General features: G+C 24.7%; 1 protein-coding gene across 1 annotated transcript in view; it reads left to right on the top strand.

Moving 5' to 3' along the window:
• The window catches only part of Ddx1 (ATP-dependent RNA helicase Ddx1), a 47,300-nt gene extending 26,721 nt beyond the window's left edge, over positions 1-20,579 (top strand). Inside the window, exons 10-32 of the mRNA XM_087159512.1 lie at positions 157-229; positions 821-897; positions 2,224-2,277; positions 2,367-2,427; positions 3,698-3,756; positions 6,852-6,875; positions 7,250-7,302; positions 8,538-8,598; positions 9,683-9,754; positions 10,096-10,122; positions 10,525-10,614; positions 10,702-10,752; positions 11,180-11,254; positions 11,383-11,442; positions 12,494-12,545; positions 13,389-13,535; positions 15,242-15,333; positions 15,863-15,935; positions 17,947-18,019; positions 19,671-19,713; positions 19,837-19,935; positions 20,153-20,273; positions 20,367-20,579. Coding sequence (XP_087015638.1) covers positions 157-229; positions 821-897; positions 2,224-2,277; positions 2,367-2,427; positions 3,698-3,756; positions 6,852-6,875; positions 7,250-7,302; positions 8,538-8,598; positions 9,683-9,754; positions 10,096-10,122; positions 10,525-10,614; positions 10,702-10,752; positions 11,180-11,254; positions 11,383-11,442; positions 12,494-12,545; positions 13,389-13,535; positions 15,242-15,333; positions 15,863-15,935; positions 17,947-18,019; positions 19,671-19,713; positions 19,837-19,935; positions 20,153-20,273; positions 20,367-20,494 — 1,665 coding nt within the window. The 3' untranslated portion in view covers positions 20,495-20,579. The remainder of the gene's footprint in view (positions 1-156; positions 230-820; positions 898-2,223; positions 2,278-2,366; positions 2,428-3,697; positions 3,757-6,851; positions 6,876-7,249; positions 7,303-8,537; positions 8,599-9,682; positions 9,755-10,095; positions 10,123-10,524; positions 10,615-10,701; positions 10,753-11,179; positions 11,255-11,382; positions 11,443-12,493; positions 12,546-13,388; positions 13,536-15,241; positions 15,334-15,862; positions 15,936-17,946; positions 18,020-19,670; positions 19,714-19,836; positions 19,936-20,152; positions 20,274-20,366) is intronic.
• The last annotated feature ends 966 nt before the right edge of the window (positions 20,580-21,545 follow it).

Raw genomic sequence — 21,545 nt, 5'->3', positions numbered from 1 at the left:
GAAACGTCAAATTTGATTTTAGAAGTTTATATGTTAAAAACCTTTTCTATAATTTATGCGAAATTACATCTTAAATTATTATTGTTTTAAATATTTTTAGTTGAATATTTGAGTATTTGCAATCAGTGTTTGAAATAATATTTTGTATTTTTGCAGGCATTTGGAATGCATGATGTTATTGGATGTTATCTTGATCTTGAAAATAGTTCGATTAAGTTTTCAAAAAATGGTAAAATATTTATTTTTGTCTAGGGTAGTTTCAAGATAAATGAGTCAATAGGCAAGCAACAATCAATTTGTGTAATGAGTTTATTTAGTTAATAAAAACACAATTTCAAACTGCAAATATTAAAGTTTTAATTTAGACTCCAAGTCACTGTTATTCAAAATTTGGTCCTCGTGGCAAAAAGTAGCTTGTTGAGTGTTGGAATACATAAAATATTTGTTTATTTTTGTTGATATAAAATATTTTCATATCAAATAATGGTGTAATGGCACTTTAGTCTTTAACTAAATTCTGCCTGAAAATGTTTCATATGAATGAAATAGACAAAGATTTTACATAGTCTACCATGCAGCAAGCTTTCTGCCGTGTTTTGCTCTAGTTGTCAGTTTGAATATCAACAGTGTTTGGGATGATTTCACAACTGGAGGAATTTTTGCTCCTATACTTGTACTTTCATGCTTTATTTTGATTTTCTAGCTTGCTTTATTTTGAATTTCTCATTGCATTTTTGTCTAATTTTTTTCCAGTCATCTTGTATACTTGCTTATTATTATTTTTTATGCAAAAAAAAAATTTTTTTTGGATAACTTTTAGGTGTTGATTTTGGTGAAGCTTTTAAAGTGCCTGGTAATTTGAAAAGATCTGTTTTCTTTCCTTCTGTTGTTTTAAAGGTAAGACTATCTAAAATGCTTATATCAAAGTTTATTTTAGTGTTAATATTTAAGAAGTAATTTTAATAAATTTTTATTTGAAGAATTTTTTTTTTAAGAATTGATTTTATTGTAATGCTTCTAACTGTGGAATAAAATGAAAAATTGTTTTATAGTTTACATTTTATATGCATGATGTGAATATTTTTAATTAGTCAATTAAATTAAATTTTCCGCCATTTTCTCCCATTGTTATGTACAGATCTTCTATTGTTATATACAGATCATTCTAAAATTACTGGTTTAATACATTGGAATTTCAATTGTTCTATATTTGATTCGCTTGATGATTTTGACTGTTTCTATACAGTTCTATTATTTTCCAATTTTACTTTGTGTTCTGTGTACATTTAGTTGTGTAGTTAATAATTTTTAGCCTTTTAAAAAATTATACACAAAGGCCCATTTTGCACAAAAGGAAAAGTAATAGTTTGCAACAAATTATTTAATTTTTTCACGTGCAATATTGATGAAAAGCAGAGCATTAGGATTTAGATAATGATTAAAAACTCATACAATCTGTTTTTTGTTTATGAAATTGCTCGAGTGAAAAAAAGGAGAAAAAGTATTTTTCCGTAAATAGGTTTTGCATAACTGCCAACTCTACTGGATTTTTCAGTAGACTACTGGATTAGGCCAGTTTCTCCTGGTTTACTGGTTTCATTAAAATTTCTCCTGGTTTTTGTACATTTTAGAAAATTCCCTAATATTGAGGAAATTTCCTAAAAAAAAATCCTTATTGAAATAGAATTTTTGTGCAGATTATTGCTTGAATATTTAAATAAGTATTAATAATTCATAATGATGCAAACCTCATTTATAAAAAATAGTTCAACGCTTTTTTTTTTGTTCCAAAATGTTCAGGTTATTTTTATTCAGAACTCTCTTTTTAAGTTAATTAAAAAAATATTTTAACTATCTTTGATGAATTAAATGCCTATTACTATTCAAAATTCTGAGTAAACATCTACTGGATTTTTTTCTATCAGTGTTGGCAGCTATGGGTTTTGATACATATTATAGGAAAACAATTTTTAAGTTATTATTTAAAAAAAAATTTTTTTTGTACCAGTAATATCTCTTTAACACAATAGGATCTTTTAAAAGATTTACATAATATGAGATGTTTGTTACGATAAATTCATACTATATGTAATTGCAGTTTTATTTTTCAAATATTTTGTATTTTATTTTATAATTGCAAAATTTATTTTCAAATAAGAAAAAACTATTTGCATATTATCAGGAAAGCACTTTTAAAACAGAAGAAAACAATTATATTTTCAGAATGCAGAAATGGAGTTTAATTTTGGTGAAACAGCATTTAAGCATCCTCCGGAGGTAAGACCAGTTTTTAATTAAAAAATTTTTTAAAAATTTGGAATGAAAAGAAACAGTCTTGTTTTTGTTTCAATAACCTATCTTTTTAGGAGGGCTATGTTGCAGTTTGCTCCGCAACCAAAGGGAATGTTGTCAACAATTCAGTCACTGGTAAGTAAATTACGTTTTTAAAAAAGTAATCAACTTATTTAACATACTTTGTAAAAAATAAAGTAATAATATAAGTTTAATTGAGCTACACCTATATGGTAATATAAAATATTTTTTTTATTCCATTTGGAAAAGTTGGAAAATTATAATTTGTACTCAATTTTACAAAAATGTTTTCTTTAAAGCCAATCAATAAAAATTAGAATAATTTTCAGAACAAATTTATGAAAATGACGACTTTATCTTAATTCTTGTCAACTATATGAGATGGAATTGCATGTCACTGTCATAAAGCTACTAATATAGCTACAGAAGTCCTAATTATTTGAGTTAAACTGAAATGTCTATAACTTGAACTGTAAACTCAGATTTAAACTGGTTTTTTTATTAATAAAAAATTAATCCTTCGTTCCATATTCTATCACATTTTTTACAAAATTGTAAAATAATGTGATGCATTCAAAAGCACAATATTATATAAACAATAATTTCAGTTAAATATAGATTTCATCGAATTTATGTGATTGACAATTGATTTTAATTTATGGATAGCATATTTTCACGAACCAACATTCAATGATGATTAATGGTCATTTGCTTTTTAGCACAATATTACGGGTATTATTTAAATTCATGTAGTTTTGAATAATAGAGATTAATCAGTCATTTTAGATGATTATTAAATAACAATCTTATATTTATTTATCCAATTTTTAAATTCAGTAGCACATCAGCTTAGGCACAACTAAGATTTTTCTAAATTCTATTTCTCCCTCCCTATTTCTAAGAATTGATTTTCTTATCCAAATATTCTCATGTTTATTTTAATGTCACAATCTTGTTTCTTTATGAGGATTAAGAAGTATTTATTTTTAAGTGTGACTAAGATTTATTTTTAGAGAGGCTGAGAACTGAAATCTAAATATTAATATCAAACTAATAGCTAAAATATTAAACTTTTCTACCCTTTACTCCAGGATGAGCGCTTAAAATTAGATAATTAAAGTAGTAGTAATTGACGCATTTTGGTTGGATGCCTGTTATGACAATTTTAAAAAGGGAAATAAAGCGAATCTTCATAATCCGTATGATAAATTTGCACTCCGAAAATTTTTATTATTATTGTAATCGCTATATGCATTATAAGTTTATGCATTTCTGTATATTTTAATTTCACTGTTTTTTAGTGTATTTTACTAATCTTAGTTCGATTTATTGTTAATTATGTATTAGTCATTGAATTATTTTAATTGTTTCTTTTTTTCCAAAGGAGAATCATCTGGTCCTGTGAAAAATATTAAAAATGCTCCACAAGCTATTATCATTGAAGTATTAATACTTTTTCTTTGAATTTTTTCTAACTTGTTAATATATGTTAGTTAGTTATTAATTCTATATTGATTACAGAACCAGATTAATTTTCAATTTTATTTCTTGTCAGTATTTATAAATCCCTAACACTCATTTGGAATGTTAACATCATAGCATTCACATTCTTTGCATTTTAAATTGCTGCCAAAAGACAGGCTTTCTAAGGATACTCTTTGTTTCTTTAAATGTAATTAGACCTTTTAATTGTTCCAAGTACTAAAAGATTGTTAGTTAATAAATTAATCCTAAATATATTAATGTTGTATAGTTAAATAACACTACTAAGATTTCTCTACAAGAAATCTCAATTTTTTCGAAAATGTCATTATGTATAATTATTAACAAACTTAATATGCTATAATGCAAACATTGCATATTAAAGCGCAATTTTATTTTCATATGAAAGAATGTATAAAATGTATTCAGTACAGTTTTATACTGTGTTATGCTTCATTGTAAAACAGTACAAAGATGTCTTTCATTCCTTTGAAACTTAAATTGACATTTCTAATCTTTTTTTCCTCCAGTATATTGTATTGTTGTTACGTAAATATTATAAATAAACATTTCTTTATGAAGCTTGTCTTTCCTAACAAAAATTTTTAATTAAATTATTTTTGTTCAATTTCCAAATTATTTTCTATTTTTGGAAATATTTTAATCAACTTTATATAAAGTGCATTATTTGCGACTTATCATTTTAAGATCAGTCTGGTAATCGAGAGTCTCAAGTGCTAACATTTTAATGGCATCCTGTTGTGGTACCTGTCTCAAGTTTATTCAGCTTGCTGCCATGATACCTTTGCTCCTGCAAAAATAAAGTTGCTCAAGAGATTAAACTAAACTTTAATTCTTAACTAAAATGTGTTGCAGATTCAAAGTTGATACAGGGACCATGGACAAGGAAACATTGGATCATACTCTGAAACGTAGTATTATTATTTTTTTAAGTTAATTTATTATTTTTCTTATTAGTAAAAGTTATCCCATTTCTTAAGTTCAGATTATAAACTTGTTAAAATTAAACCTGAAATTTTTTTGATGGGGTGTTAATTTTTTTTAAATATTTTCTGTTTAAGTATTCACATTGTTTTTTACTTCCTATTCCTTCTTATTGACTCCCTTTAGTTTCAATTCAAGGAAAAGTGTAAAATTACTTGAATGAACAAAAAATCTCAGTTAAAAAAAATGTAACACACATGAAATTCTTCAACTAATTTGCTGAGTTCTGTGAAACTCAAGACTGTGGATTAACCTATTTCTGCAAATCAAAATTTATGAGTTGACAAAATTTTTTTCTTCTGAGTTTTGCTAATCTGAAATTCAAATTTCATAACTTGTAAAATCCATTAATAGGACATTTATTCTTCCCTTAAAAGCATTCTTTTTTTCCCTTAAGGAGTTAATATACGAATTTTTTTGTTTTGTTTTACACTAATTTGTAAGAGTGAAACCAAACTTCCGATAAACTTCAGGAACATGAGACTGAAATAAAAATTATGTATTCAAATGCTGTGGCAAGGACAGAATTGTAAAAATGATTACCATAAAATGTAATTTTGGAATCACAAACAAGATTGCTTGCTAGAAAAAAATCTTGTTCTTTTTTTTTTTTTTTAGTTTTTTTTAAAAAAAAACACATATTTTGATTAGTGACTATTTTGTTTCAAAATCCTATTTGTAGCAGAAAAATTATTTAATCACTGCAGTAAATTTGTCCCATTTTTTAATTTGGCTGCAATTAGATCAAATAAATATTTTCAATATGCTATTACAATATGATAAATTTTGAATCTCACATTTGAGTAATCACTTTTTAACAAGTTTGATTCCATTGTACTCCATTGTCCCATTTTGACCGTTTTTTGCAGTTATTGCCATATTTATTTTCTCATGATTTACAAACCCTGATATTATGACACGTTAAATAGGAATTAGGCATTTGAGTAATCTTTTTTTGACACATTTGATTTGCACTGAATTCATGTATTTTAGGAACTATTCTACCAATTTTATTCAAATTTTGTATTATTTTTCAAAGAAAATAAATTTTTTTATAATTTTGTAAAAATTTGTATACCTTATAATTCCTATTTTTTTCGTCTATTACTAAGTAAAATAATAAATGATTATTAAAAAGAATCTTTTGCATAGGATTATCTTTGGATTAACAAATTTTAAAATTTTGTGCAAAAATATTTTAATTCGCTTAATTCTTGAGGTATAGAGGAGTAAGTAAAAAGTAAAATTAACATTAAGGGATGAAAACTTTAGATCACTCTCCTGACTAAACTATGAGGACCAGATTTTCCAGATTGAGAGTACTATAGGGTAAGGGTCAGAATTCCTGATTCGTCAAGAAAGGGTGTGTTTAATCAGAGAAAGTACATTTTTGTGTCTGATTTCGTAACTTAAAATATCGTCTGCACTAATTAATTTACATATTTGAGGTCACCTCTCAAACCATTAAGATTGAGTCCTAGAACATGAAGACCCAATCATTAGATCAAAAGTTATTTAGGGTTGTCCGTTTTTTTTTCTTTGGCGCACTGCGGTACATCCATAATGATTAGATTTTCATTTTCTAACTTGCATCACTAATGGTGGGGCTAACTCGCATTATGTTAATTGATTAGTACTTTAAGTTATAAACCCAAGCACAAAAGCGTACTTTCTCTGAAATAAAATTTTTTCTCAGTTAAATGAAAAATGGCTGTAATAGTTTAGTCAGGAAAGTGGTAAGTTAGTCTTTTTATGTTTATTTTTTGCATATATCTGATATTGTAACTTAAAATATGGCCTGCTCTAATTAATTAGCATATTTGAGATTACACTTTTGAACCATTAACATTTTGTCCTAGAACCTGAAGAATCATTAGATTAAAGGTAATTCAGAGTCATTCTTTTTTTCCCCACACTGTAGTGTACAGTTCGCTGGTTTCTTTGTGTACAGTTTGAAAGTGTAATATATTAATTAGTATTATTCTGTATCACTTGATATTATTTCTTATAATTCAATTTTTGCTGTACACATGAAAATTTTTCTTTTTCAGCCATCTAGAGAATTAGCTGAGCAGGTAACTATTAATCATATTTCTTAATTGCATTTAAACTAAAATAGTACAAGGAAATGTAAAATAAATTAAAAACTTACAATATGTACATATGAATTTCTTGTAAATATTGCACTTATTTTTAATGTCTGTTCTATTTACTAATTTTTTATTAAATGCTTTTTTAATTAAAAATTAACTTTTAATGCAATTAGAAATTATTTTTATTATTATTATACCTACTACTTGAATAAATTTTTTAATTTTAGTTAAGTTTAATTTGTTTATAATTGTACATTTATAGTCAAGAAAAATTCCATCTAATTCCATTTCATTGAATTTTTACTTGTTTCTGTGTAATTTCCAAAGAAAATAATTCTTTTTTGTTTTATCTTTAGACTTTGAAGTGTATTCAAAACTTCCAGAAACATCTTAAGGATCCAAAAGTTAGGTAATTAAATCTTTTATGTTTAAGTGTTACTATTTTTATTGTATATTTATTACTAATCTTGGTTGTATGTTTTTATCTGACGAGGCAAATTTTATTTTGAGTAGTGTATTAGCTATATGATGATTTTCAAATTGGTAGATAATAGTTGGGAAATAAAGATACAATTTGTGTCCGTCAGTATGGAAGGACTTTAAAAAAGATTGATTATTGTGTGGAGACCAATTTCATCATTTTATTTATTTTTAATCATGAGGTGAATGTAAATAGTATGGAATTATTCTCTATTGCTAAAACCGTGACTAACATACTACAGTTAAATGAAATGAATAGCAAAATTAATTTATTAAAAGTCATAAAGTGTTTATGCATTTGGGTTTGTAAGAAGTATAAATATTTGAAGCCAAGCCAATTAACATTTATTTATTTGTCAATTTCTTATCTTAAATAATGTAGTTCTTTTAAAATATTATAAATTTTACTTATGTATGTTTAATGAATATTTTAATTATTAAAATTGTTTTTTTTTTATATATTTATATATAAAAGCTAGTAAATTTTAGTCAGAATACCTGTGTGATTACTTTCAATATCATTTGCTTTACATGAATAGGCAGCTTACTGCAATAATTATCAGACAAAATACTTTTGATATCCAATGATTAGTTTTCAATTTTATGTTTGTGAATTAGTAAATAGTATGATAAATGTGCAGTGGCGTATTTCACGCCATTAACTTTTTTATTTTCCACTGAATTTTACTTTATACTAATTGCTTACTGTTCTATGATTATTACTAAATAATTTAACAAATTATGAAAAGTTAGTTTCAAATTGTGCAATTTTAGCATATTAGATAATAACTTTTGTTAAAATGTAGTGGGGCTATTATACTGGGCTAGGATTTTAAATGCCATTGGCAGATAACAAGAGGATAAAGGGAATTCTATGTCCAAAAGTGTATTAAAGTGTAAAAAATTTATAATCTGAATACCTGAAACTCTATATGAGACTGTGTTATTATGTGTAAATAAATATAATTATTTTTGTTTAATTAAAGTATCATGATTTAGAGCAGCACCCTTTACGATTGATTTCTCTTTTGTTTTTGTGATAAACTTAGTTTATAAAGTCATTTAATTTAATTACTTTGAATATGTAATAGCATTTATGTGCAGTACCTCAATTTCTGAATTTTTTTAATGCTATATTTGAAAATTAATTTCCATCAATTCTAGGGAATTGCTTATTATTGGAGGTGTGGCTGCTAAAGAACAGATTATGGAGTTACAAAGTGGGGTGAGTGAACACCTGTGAAAAAGGTTAAGTAGTTCTGTTTGTTCAATGAATGCTTTAGAATTTAAAATTGGATGTGATAAAACAAGAAAGATTATATTTGAGGAATATCAACAGCTTTTAGGTTTCTGTATGTTTGGATTTTTTAAAAATCCATAAATAATATTTATATTTTAAGACTACATTTCTGCATCTGATATCTTTTTAATAACAATATAAGTTTCAAGCATTCATACTCATCATAAAATTGCTTGATTTGGTATGTTGGTAGAGTACTATGGGATTATTTATGTGATGATAGTATTTTTCTGCTCATTCCACACAGTTGTAAAGGTGGCAATAATATTTAGTTAATTATTTTATATTTAAAATTTTACATTATTTTTTATTTGTTGCTAATTTTTTCCCTATATGTGGGGAATAAGTTTAAAGTTGGCCACAAAATTTTTACTAATGTATTTTTCTGTAGTAATTTTGCCCTGGAGTTATCTTTTTTCTGGCTTTTGACATTTTTTTTAAATTTCTCAAAAAATACTTAAAGAATTATTTTTTAACTTTAGAGGTGTTAAGTTCATGCAATTTTTCATACTTAACAATAAAATTTAAACTTTCAGAGGTTTAAAAGAAATACAATAAATTGCGAAAGAAAACAAGTATTTTTGAATACCCTTTGCCGGAAAATCAAGCAAACTTGTATCGATTACTTTAGTTGTTCTTTTTAATAATTGCATAAACTTTCGTAAACCTAGAGTTAATATTTATAAAGATATAGACATTTTTATAAAAAAATAATTTTTTCGCCTTACGCTTTTTTGCTATAATTTCATAAATATTCAATGGAATTAAACAAAACTTTTGGAGAAATTTAAAATTAATTACAAAATTGATGATTTAAAATGTTTAAAATAATTTGTTAAAAATTGAACAAGATGAAAGTATTTCAGCTAGTTCTTTTATACTGCACCTAATTTTTTTTGCCTCCATAATTTTGTAGTGAATCGTATTAGGCCTCAAAATAATATATATTGGTCCTCTGTTAATTTTTTATCTTTTGTTACCTCTATTGATTTTTACCTTAATTTCATAGATTGATATTGTTGTGGCTACTCCAGGTAGATTAGAGGATTTAATTTCAACTGGGCAACTGTCTCTCTCTCAGGTAAATTATTATTTATATGAATAGTAATTATTCAAAATTGGTGAACATCAACAACATAGTTAAATATCTCTAATTCCTTTAATTAATAATTACAATGTTTTTTTTGCCATAAATGTATTTTAGTGTGGAAAATAGAACTTAAAGCTACAAATAGTTTTTTTCCCCCACAAAATCTTTTTACTTTGTATTCTGCTTATTAACTATTTCATTAAATAATCAGAAATATGCATATTCTAGATTAAGAAAAATGCTGATTAAAATATATTAATTTACCATGTAAATTTAATTTAAAAACTGATGTTTATTTAAATATCTAAAACCCATACATATTTTTATTGCAGGTCCGATTCTTTGTGTTGGATGAGGCTGTGAGTTGAAATTTTTAATATTTATCATAATTTGTTATTGTTTGAATAAAGTTAGCTTGGTCCAGATTTGCATAAATTTTTTTTTATAATAAGCTATATAACTTTTTATTTATTTAATTTTTTTAATTCTTTCTTTCTTTTTTTAATTTTTTTAAATATTATGTAATGTTTTTTTTTCTTTCATGGGTAATTTTGTGTAACAAAACCGCAAAGGACTTAATTTCAAACTACTCACTCCGTATATTACATATTTAGAAAAAAATGATTCAAGTAAATCTTTGATTCCATATTCCTTCCAAATAATCCCCCATTAATTTTAGTAAATTTCAGAATCATTTTATTTCTTTATGCAAGTTAAGTAATTTTGTTAAATTATATTAAGCCTGTTAACTATTATTTTAGGATGGTTTACTCCAAGCGGGATACAATGATTTAATTAATGGAATTCATCAACAAATTCCAAAGATAACTCCTGATGGAAAAAGATTGCAGGTATATTCACTAAAACGATATGTTTTATTACTAATTCATTTGAAAGTAATTATGTTTTGAGGATAATTTTAATACATAATTTTCTAGATGGTTGTTTGTTCTGCTACCTTGCATTCGTTTGATGTAAAGAAACTTGCTGTGAGTAATATTTTAATGAATATTTGTTTAAAATTAAAACTTGTCTATTCAAATTACGTGCTAATTTATACACGAAATAAAATTTTCACAGCTTATTAGTAAATTTTCTGCTGCTGTTTACTTGACTTAAACTTTTTTAGATATTTTTAATACATAGTTTTACACTATTCACTTTACAATAAATCCTAATCTTTGTATTTTAAAATATTATTAAATCAATGTTTTTAATTTTATCAATATTGTATCAGTTTTGATTATATTAAAAATAATGTATTGATTTAATATTAATAATTGATATTTTTTTATTATTATATCATGTAATTTTTTTAATTTTTTTAAAATTTGCTAGCTTTTGAGTTTTTACATATTAGATGAATATTCTGACATATTTTCATTACTTGGAAAAAAAAACGTTTATTTGTTACAGGAAAGGCTTATGCATTTCCCAACTTGGGTTGACTTAAAAGGAGAAGATAGTGTTCCTGAAACTGTCCATCATGTTGTAAGTTTATGAAAAATTTCATTTTATTTATAGTTTTCTAGAATTCAACTTATACTTAACTACTCATACAAAATTGAATGTTTTTAAATACAATTGCATGCATCAATTCTTATGTATTTTTTTTAAAGGTCTGCATTGTTGATCCAAGAAAAGATCTTTCCTGGAGAGAATTAAAAAGACCTATCAAGGTTATATGTATTTTTCATTCATTTTCTTTGTTTGTATTAATTATGCCTAAAATAAGCTCTCCTTTTTTTCCATTTTTCAAAAGCATGATTATATTTTTGGAGTACTTTTTATTATTTGGAGATATGTATTATTCACTCATAAAATTTGCAAACTTAAATTTTGTTTGCTACATTATGATGCTTAAAAAATACAGTGAAAATTTTGGAGAGTAAAACACAGGGTTGCCACTCTACATGGAGAACAGGGAAAACGTGGAAAATACAGGGAATTTAAAAATCACCTAAAATAACAGGGAAAATGCAGGGAATTTTGATTTTTTCCTTGCAAACTGGGAAAATACAGGGAATTTTGTTTCTTATTTTTGTCTTTTAAAAAATGGTACCCAATCAAAGCGTAATCTATGGGATATTTAGCCATGATATTTCAGCTATACTAAACTATTTCACTTACTATAACATTATTTAAATATGTTCAGCTGTTTTCCCACCAATTAAAACTAATAAATATAGTTCGCCCTATATAGCTCGCAAAAGAGCACAGTAATTGTTGTTTCCTTTTAATATATTGTGTATAATAGTTCAGGGAAAACACAGGGAATTTTTTTTCCAGATTTGAGTGGCAATCCTGCAACAATTTACTTGCAACTTTTAATAGTACCTGAAAGCTTTTTTTTTTAATCTTATCTTCTATCTTGATATTAATTTTAATTAATATATTATCAATTTATACCCAGCAGCTTCTTCATCAATTAATATTTTAAATTGGAAGAAATTTTTGGAAATAAAAAAAAATATTGTTGTTTCCTCCCAATTTGTAAATTTTGAAGTCTTGAGTATTATGATTGTTTCCATAAAGAGTTTGTAATACTCTATTTTACCCAATTGTTTCACGGTATGTTAATAAGTTACAGTATTATTATTATAGGGTAATATTTCTTTAGACTTACTATCAAAAAATTTTATTTGCAATAAATCTCAAAATATTATATTAGGTGAATTTCATTAATTGTATATTTGCCAATCTGATTTTTTTTTCTCCCTGTAATTGTAGACTGATGAAGTCCATGCTAAAGATAATGTAAGATTTGGATCAAATACACCCGGTGAGTGCAAAATGATTAATAGCGTTTTTATGCTTTGATTTTGATGGTTACTTTATAATGAAAAGTGAAATAAATATATGTATTGAATATGTTATATTGAAGAATTCATCTTTTTAACAGACTTTTTTAAGTAACTCTCAATATTGTGGGAACAGTAATAAAAACAGTAGTCGATAAACATTTAAAATTTATTTTTCACAATTTATGTACAATTATAATTATATTTTTTTAAAAATAACTTTTCAAGTTTACTGTATTAGTTCAAGTTTTTAAAATTTATGGCTAGATATCAGTTCATCAGAGTATTAGACAATTTTGCTTAGCCTTTACTTAATTTATGTAATTTTTTTGGCTTAATTTTTCCCCTATAATGATTTAACTCTGCCATATAGATGAGAAAATATAATTGAAGAATACTATGGTTGAGATAGTTTGGTCCAACTTTTAAAAAAGCATATAAAATGAGATAATAAACACATTTTGAATAACTGAAATGTGTTTAGTGGTTAGAGTACACTAACAAATAAGTCCTTATTTGTTTAATTTTCATTTATTTATTTTTAAAAAATTTTGTTTAAAAATTTTATTATTAATGAGATTTCAGTTTTTTATTCAATATTTGTAAAAAAAATCAGATTCTAATATTAAAGTGTGATGTAAAAATTTAATATTCAATTTTGTCATTATATGCAACTTTAGCTGAAATTAAGACTACATTAATTTGTGTTTAAGGTGGAGAAAAAATTAAGGTTTAATTTTGACGTATCTTGTTTAATTTTTGTTGTCACTGTTTACTGATTGTGTTAATGTTACTGATATTTCATCGTAAAAAATCCACTCTAGAATCATTGTCAGAAGCTGTGAAGCTATTAAAAGGAGAATATGTCATTACTGCCATTAATGAACATAAAATGGATAAAGGCATTATATTTTGTCGCACAAAAATAGATTGCGATAATATGGAAAATCATTTGAATGCACTTGGTGGAGGTAGGTTTTAGATTGATATGTTATATCTAATCAAACATTGTTTATTTAAACAATTTTTGTGAAAATCTAAATTAATGTAAGTTCTATAATTTTGTAGAATTTGCTTATTTATTTTTACAGAAAGGCTAAATATTATACAACAAACTTTTATTCATATAGTTTTATATTATATTTTACAATAAGTTAAGTTATTATATTTTGCAAGTCTGTGTCTCCTTTATAATTATCTGATACTTTGAAATGATTGAGAAGTTATTATTAAAGAGCCAGAAATCTGATGTAAAAATATTTTGATAGAATTATCTCTAGTGTGGTCCAAACCTGCATATTTTTACAAATTCGAGCTCAGAAGTGTCTTAAACTATTCAATTGTCTTAACTATTCAATCGATGCTTTAAGTGCAACTTTTCGTCAACAAATCATTTCCCTGGTTCTTACATCTTTAAAGCTCTTTGAAGAGTAATTTAGTTTATGGATAAGCAAAATAAATACATATATCACATGTACATAATGAGTCTTAAATTCAGTTGCTGTACTCCGTCCTAGTACACAATTTTGTTCTTTGCATGGAGATTTGTTTTGTACCAGCTGTACTTTTTCCAGTTAAACATAAAAGATTTTAGCTTTATGTTGTTTTTTTCTTAAGATTTGCTAAAGTTAATCAGCTTTTCATTTAATTTGATCATTTTCCAAACCATAGTCACAAAAAGGAACTTGCTTACCTCAACTTATCATCCAGATGTCAGTTTGAATTAGCACTCTTAAGTTTCTGGGCACTTTTGCTGTATCCACCATTTTTTAAACAAAATCTTGTAATGTAAAATTTCTTTCTTTGCTTATAGGGAATTTCTGCCTGTGCTATTTTATAATATTTTGTTTGCATGAGATTTTGACTGAATAGCCTACAGTCTTTCTTTTTAATTTTTCTGTAATTTTTTTTAAAATTTTAAATTATCTAAAATACGCCAATTTTTTAAAAAAAAAGTGGGTTTGCACAATTGTATGCATTCTGAAATATTTACAATATTAAAGTAAAATGTGGTAATGAAGACTATGATTTAAAATTAAGAATTGACAGGTTTTTCATCACCATCATAATTTGTGGAAAACCACATGTTCCGTAACTGCTTTTTATGGCTATCTAAGTTTAAAAGAAAATTTTTTATTGAATTTTCATTCTGTCCTTCATTAATATTCTGAAAAATTAAAAAGAATTATAAGAGTTTAAATTGCCATTTTAGAGAGTCTAGAATTTACTGTGCATCAAGTGCTTAATTAAAAATTTATTAGTGCAGCAATATATTAAGAAAAAATATTTAAAAAAATCAATGCAAAAAAAAAAAAAAAAAATGTGAACATTTTTATTCTGAAGAGCTTTTTGAATATGTAATAGTTTTAAAAAAAAGTTGAATAGTTGTAATAAAAAATAAGTTGATTTAAATAACACTGATTAACATGCTCTTTTGTTTATTAAAAAGCATTTTAAAAGGATAGTGATTAAGCAAGTTGTTTAAAAAAAGATTAGATTTCTGAAAATTTATTTTAGTTAATAATCTATTACTTATTTTTTAAAAATATTATGAATTTTTAAATGAATTTTTTCACTCATTTTCAAAATTCTTGAAATTCAAAATTCTTTATATAATTTCTTGAAGAATTTTGTAAAAACTTAAATATTGCAAAATTTCGTAAATTTTTATTTATAGGAGCAAGAAATAAAAATAATACTTATTCCTGTGTATGTCTACATGGGGATAGAAAGCCAGCTGAAAGAAAAGAAAATCTTGAAAAATTTAAGGTTGGGTTATGTTCTTTAAGTAATTCTTTATGTATTGAAAAGTTTTTTAATATATATATATATATATATATATATATATATATATATATATATATATATATATATATATATATATATATATATATATATATATATATATATATATATATATATGTATAGATATAAACTTGAAATGAATGACTTTATTTGAAATAAAGTCATTTATTTCAAATAAAATATGGTTTAATATATTGTTTAATGCTTGTAAATAATTCACTGATAGTTTTTCATTTCAGACATTGCTGTTATAACTTTTTTAATTGTTATAGTTTTATTATTTAATGATGACATGTTAAAAATAATCAAATTAAAAGTAATTAAATTTAAATGTGATTTTTTTTTTTTTTAAGGAATTTGTGATTTTTTTTCTTTGTTTCTTTCTGTGGATTGATAAAAAAATTAAAAGAAAAAATCTTTATTTTATCATTTTCCCCTGTTTTATTTATTCAAAAATGATAATTCTTTGAAATCTACTTTTCTTTTTTAATAGAAAGGATCTGTTAAATTTTTAATCTGCACTGATGTAGCAGCCCGGGGTATAGATGTTTCTGGAGTTCCATATGGTAATGAGATAAATATCAATAAAATATTTTTAAAAATTTTTATTTTTGTAGATTATTTAAAAAAAAATTTTTTTTTTAATGTCATTTATTATTATAAAACTGTTATACGCTATTGTATGATACAATACAAAAAATATGAGTATTTTATTTCATTTTAAATTGTGTAGAGTAAGAATAAAGTTATCATGTATGAAAAAGTTTGAGTTTTAAAGTAAACTTCCTTTTCATTAAGATAAAAATGTCTAAAGATAACCTTCTTAGGTTCCTTTTAAATTATTTAAAAGCAATATTTGAATAAAAAGAATATTAAAAAATTGTATGTTGGTGTTTTAAATTTAGTATACAGGTGTGTTTTGTATCTTTTGTAAAACTTTTAAATAAAGTTATTGTAAATTTTAGCATATTCCCAAATGCTCTTTATACTGGTTTTAATGATGAATTATAATTTTATTACCCAAGAAATATTAAAATTTCTCATCATTTTCAAATTTTTTATTTAATTTTATTAACTTTGTAATTGTTGACCCTAAACTCAGTAGGTAGTGCAATTTGCTTTCATTAACACACAGAGGAAAAAATATTGTACCTGTTTTCTACCTATTGTACTAATTTGATTAAGTTAATTAATATAAATATGACTTTGTGTATTTAAGATTAATAATTTCTTCACATTCAGTATTTTTTAATTTTCTTAAACATATAGAACTAAAAATATGGTAGCAGACTTCATATATACCAGTAATGACTTTTTGTTCAAAAATTGAGGCATTATTTTGAGACAGTGATAAGCCTCAAAATATAAAAAATTTAAAAAAATGTTAATTAAGTTTTATAAAATGCTCCTCACTTTAGCTGTCTTTCCAGTTTTAAAAAAAATTATTCAACTTATATCAATAATCTGAAGATTATCAAACCTAAGTTTAAAACTTATCACTAGAACTATTTTGTATTTTGACTACACCAGGGACATTAAAAATTGATACGAAATGCTGTCACTTTTTAAGAATAAATAATTAAAGATAAGGCATACAGATGAATTTTACTGAATATATTTATAAGAAATTTGTCTACAGCTTTGCTTTTAAAATAGGGAATTTGTTATTCTTAAAATGATAAATTATTCAAAAGATCTCTGTATCAATCTAAGTTCTATTATACTTTCCAAAATTCCTTTATACTTCACTGTGAATAATAGTAAGCTAGGTTTTTACATTTTGTAAATATTTTTTCAATTCTTTAAGTTTGATTAAAACTTAGAATGATTGAACATTGTGGTATTCCTAGAAAGTCTGTAAGGGACCAGTTTGGCCTAACCCAGATTTTTAGTATGTAGATCTAAAATCTTCAAATATAATCAGAATTTATTTAATAAAAAATATACTACAGACTCGATCATCAAAATTGTATAGTATTTTAATATGTTCATGATTTTCAGTTTTAAGAACAATTATTCCAATGTCTTATTTAACCCTTTAGTTAAAGAAAATCTTTTGAGATGCTGCTTTGAATACTTTCGAAGGGTAAAAAGTGGTATCAGAATTATTTCATTTTTAGAGATTATTTATTGTAATCAATTTTTTTTTATTGAATATAATATAATGAACATTTGATTATTAGTCAAAATATTTGTATTTGAATATAAAATTCTGCAGTTAAGATGTTTTAAACTAAAATGGTAACTAACGAATTGAAAATCTACTTAATTTAGACATAAATGTTTTGCCACCCTTTCAAAATTTACATTACAATTGGGATTTAAGGTTTTTCACAATAGATTTAAGCCACATGATTTAGTTACTGAACATAAATAAGGATTTGTCTTTTTCATGATTAAATACTAAGTAATCTAATTATTTCAATGTATTAAACATTAAAAGTGCATATTTTTTGTTTAAAAATATTTTATTTTAAGCTTATATTAGCTAAACAGGTATTTAGGTATTGTAAGCTTGACTGTATTAATTAGCATATTATTTATTGGAAAATCATTGTTTTAAATTTTTTTCTCTAGTGATAAACGTTACATTACCAGATGAAAAAAATAATTATGTTCATAGAATTGGTAGAGTTGGACGAGCAGAAAGGTATTAGTTTATGCTATTTTTATATTCCAAATTTGTTTTTAATTTCTTATGATTTTAAGTTAATCTTAATTAATCTTTTAAACTTAATTTTATCAATAATCTTATTAATAAATTCTGGTACTTTTCCATTAGCCATTTGCAAGCAAATTCAACTTTATCATTTTTTTTTTTCTGGTCTCACTGTGTTCTGTTCTCTATTCTGTGATGTGTGAATGTGGCCGATCCTGTGAATGGGTATCTGCAGCAGTGTGGCATGGATAATGTTGCTCGCCTCCGTGACTTAAGTTCACAAGTGCCCAACAAATAACGTTAAAAAGCAATACTTTCGACATCTTTGGAGGCAAAAGAGCGAAAGTTCATTGCCTGCCATTAAAAAAAAGGGGGGGGGCATAGCCATTTTGTTATAAAAAATAATTTAAAAATTAATTTATTTGAGCCCAGCTTACGTAAAATACCTGATTGTCATATATTTTGCCAGGGACTAGACATTTTACTATTTTTTTTAAAAAAAATTCTTATGGCATTAGTTACTAGTTTATGATAATACTCATATGGTCTGAGTACTATCGAGAAAAGAACATAGACTTCCTTATAAAACTTTTAAACTATTGGTCAAGTTTTGGTTTTGTAAAGCAATATGACCAAGTCTCTTAAAAAATGAATTCAATTGGAGGATTAAACATGATGCATCATGGAAACTTAGTAAATGTTGTTTCAAAAAGTGAAATTAAGAACAATTATGAAGTTACTTTAATCCAAATATTGAATGCTGTTAGAAAATTTTTTTTAGTAAAAGAATTGATCTGTTAATGAAGACTTAACAAAAATTTCTTAGTTAACATGTTATAATCATGCATGAAAAGTGCCCTCTAAATGTGTTTTTTAATACAAATAAACAAAATAAAAAGGAAGGTAGGTAAATATACAAAATAAGTTTATATTTTTGTGTATTAAGAAGCTTGCATGAACTTTTATTACTATTATGCTGTTTTATTATAACCAGTTTTTACTGTAATTGTACCACTATATTTATCATTTTCTCACAGTCTTAGACTACAAGTAAGAATAATTTCTATTAAAATACCAATTACTACAACTTTGTTTAATACCAGCAAACCCTAGAAAACTAAGATAAAATAATAAAATAATTCTAGGTAGATAAATATTAATTTGATTAATCATTTGTGGAGCTTTGCGTTCATATAATTAGGGATTATGAATTACAATGCTTACTAATTTGAATTGTTTCAATGTGTTCATTGTTTTCCATAATACTGATAACACTGCTAATGATAATGATTTCTATTAATATCATGATTGCCCAAATCATGATTAATGTCAACAAATCCATGAAGCTTAAAATAGACCGGTAAGTAGATCAAACTTATTTAGGCAGGCAAAACTTAAAAAGAGAGTACAGTTATGATGTATGATCTTTTCAATAATAGTTTTTCTGAGCAAAATTTTGAATTTTCTTAGAATTTTTTTTTCATATAAACCTTTTGTATATGTTTGACAATAATAAAAAATTATTATCTTACTGTTTATTTTTTGTTATGAATCTTATATGAACCATGGGGTTCATATAATAACTTATTGGGTATGTACTTTTTTAAAGATTGCTAAATTATATCTTTTTAATTTCATGCAGAATGGGCTTGGCAATATCCTTAGTGGCTGCTGTTCCCGAAAAGGTAACAAATTATTTTTAATTAGTTCTAAGTTATTTAGTTGCAATGTTTTTAATACATTCTTTTTATCTTTTGAAATTGTTTTTTTTTTAATTCTATTTCTAAGATTGTTTGTACCTTTTTAAGGTTTGGTATCATTCCAATTGCTCTAATAGAGGTAGAAATTGCTGGAACACTAGATTAACAGATCAAGGTGGATGTTGCATATGGTATAATGAACCACAGGTATATATAAAATTACTGTTTATGCATTTATTTTCAAACCATTATATTTCAAGATAACTTTTTAATTTCTTTTTGCTAGATTGCTTTATTTAAAATCCTAATCTTGTACTAATTTCAGTGCTTCTTCTCTTTTTATTCATTACAAAATATTAAGAATTCAAACAATTATTTACAATCGATCAAATTAAAGTTAATAAATTTGAATATCTTATTTTAGTATTTGGGTGAAATTGAAGAACACTTAAATTGTACTATACAACAAGTTGATCCAGATATCAGAGTTCCAAGTGATGAATTTGATGGAAAAGTTGTGTATGGGCAGAAAAAAGCAGCAATGGGTACAATATTCAATATTTTTTAAATAAATATCATTTATTTTTTGTTCCGTTAAATTTTATAAATATCTCGTTTCTTTTGTTTTTCATTTGCAGGTAGTAACTACCAAACACATACTGCTCAGATGGCTCCAACTGTAAACCTGTTAACACAACTAGAAATATGTGCCCAAGAATACTTTATTAAAAGATATTGTAAAAATGAATCTCGCTTCATTAAATAGACTTTTTGTTTATGACAAATGTATATTGTAAGATTACTAAAGATTTTTTCCTCTTGTAGTTAATAATAAAAGCAATTGATCTTCATTCCTCAGTTCATCATTATTCTATAATTATTTCTTATTTCTTGGAATTATATAGAAAGTATAATTTATAGTATTTTTATTGTCGTGTTTTGTTTCGATAATTGATAAACTACCTGTGATACTGTCTAATTATCAATGGAGTTGACAAATTATCTATGGTGTTGAAGAAAATAATAGATAATATTCAGAGATCTAGTTTGCAATATTATAGAATGTTGAATTGATTGTTCAAAAAATATATTTTAAAAAAATCATAAATAAGCAGATATACACTAAACACTTAACAACATTTAATATTACTAAGGGTTTACTAGTCAAATTATTGCTTACCAACACGCAGAGCAGCTCTTGTAGTTCTTTTTAGATCACTTCTTGATCTGTGCTCTTTTTCACTTATTCACCAGATACTAAAAGTACTTTAGTATACTTGTTTGAGCAATCAGCTGTTACATAAAGACCAAGATGGTTGATATTACTTTCTAAGTAACTGAAAGCAGTAGTACATAAAGTTCAATATACAGATGTAATAACTAAAGTAATATGTAATAAATACATTCAGTTGTAATAAAAATAGATGCTTCTATTTTATCTAAAAATCTTTATATAAAATCTTTCTATAATCTAAAAATATTTTTATATAAAAATATATAGAATTTACTAATTTTCAAGATGGTTTTTTGTTTTCTTTATTTTGTTTTCTTTACTATTTATTTTCTTTTAAAAATTTAATTTAGCTCAAGTAAGTGTATCCAGTTCAAAAGGATATCATTGATTACAGTTTCCTCAATATGAAAAAAGTAAATTTTCTTTTAAAATAAGATGTTAAAAAATTATCTACCTAATTCTAATAGTGACACCTAACAAAGTATAAATTAAATATAATACGATAAAATTTAAGTTATCAAGTTTGCTATTTTCAAATGTCATAAAACAATAGTTTTTCATCATTTCCCATAAGCGGCATTGA

Source organism: Parasteatoda tepidariorum, chromosome 3, assembly GCF_982258835.1.
Source record: "Parasteatoda tepidariorum strain Cologne lab strain chromosome 3, Ptep-v5.0, whole genome shotgun sequence".
Classification (NCBI taxonomy): domain Eukaryota; kingdom Metazoa; phylum Arthropoda; class Arachnida; order Araneae; family Theridiidae; genus Parasteatoda; species Parasteatoda tepidariorum.
Note: the sequence above shows the minus strand (reverse complement) of the source record. Positions and strands in the feature narration are given on the sequence as shown.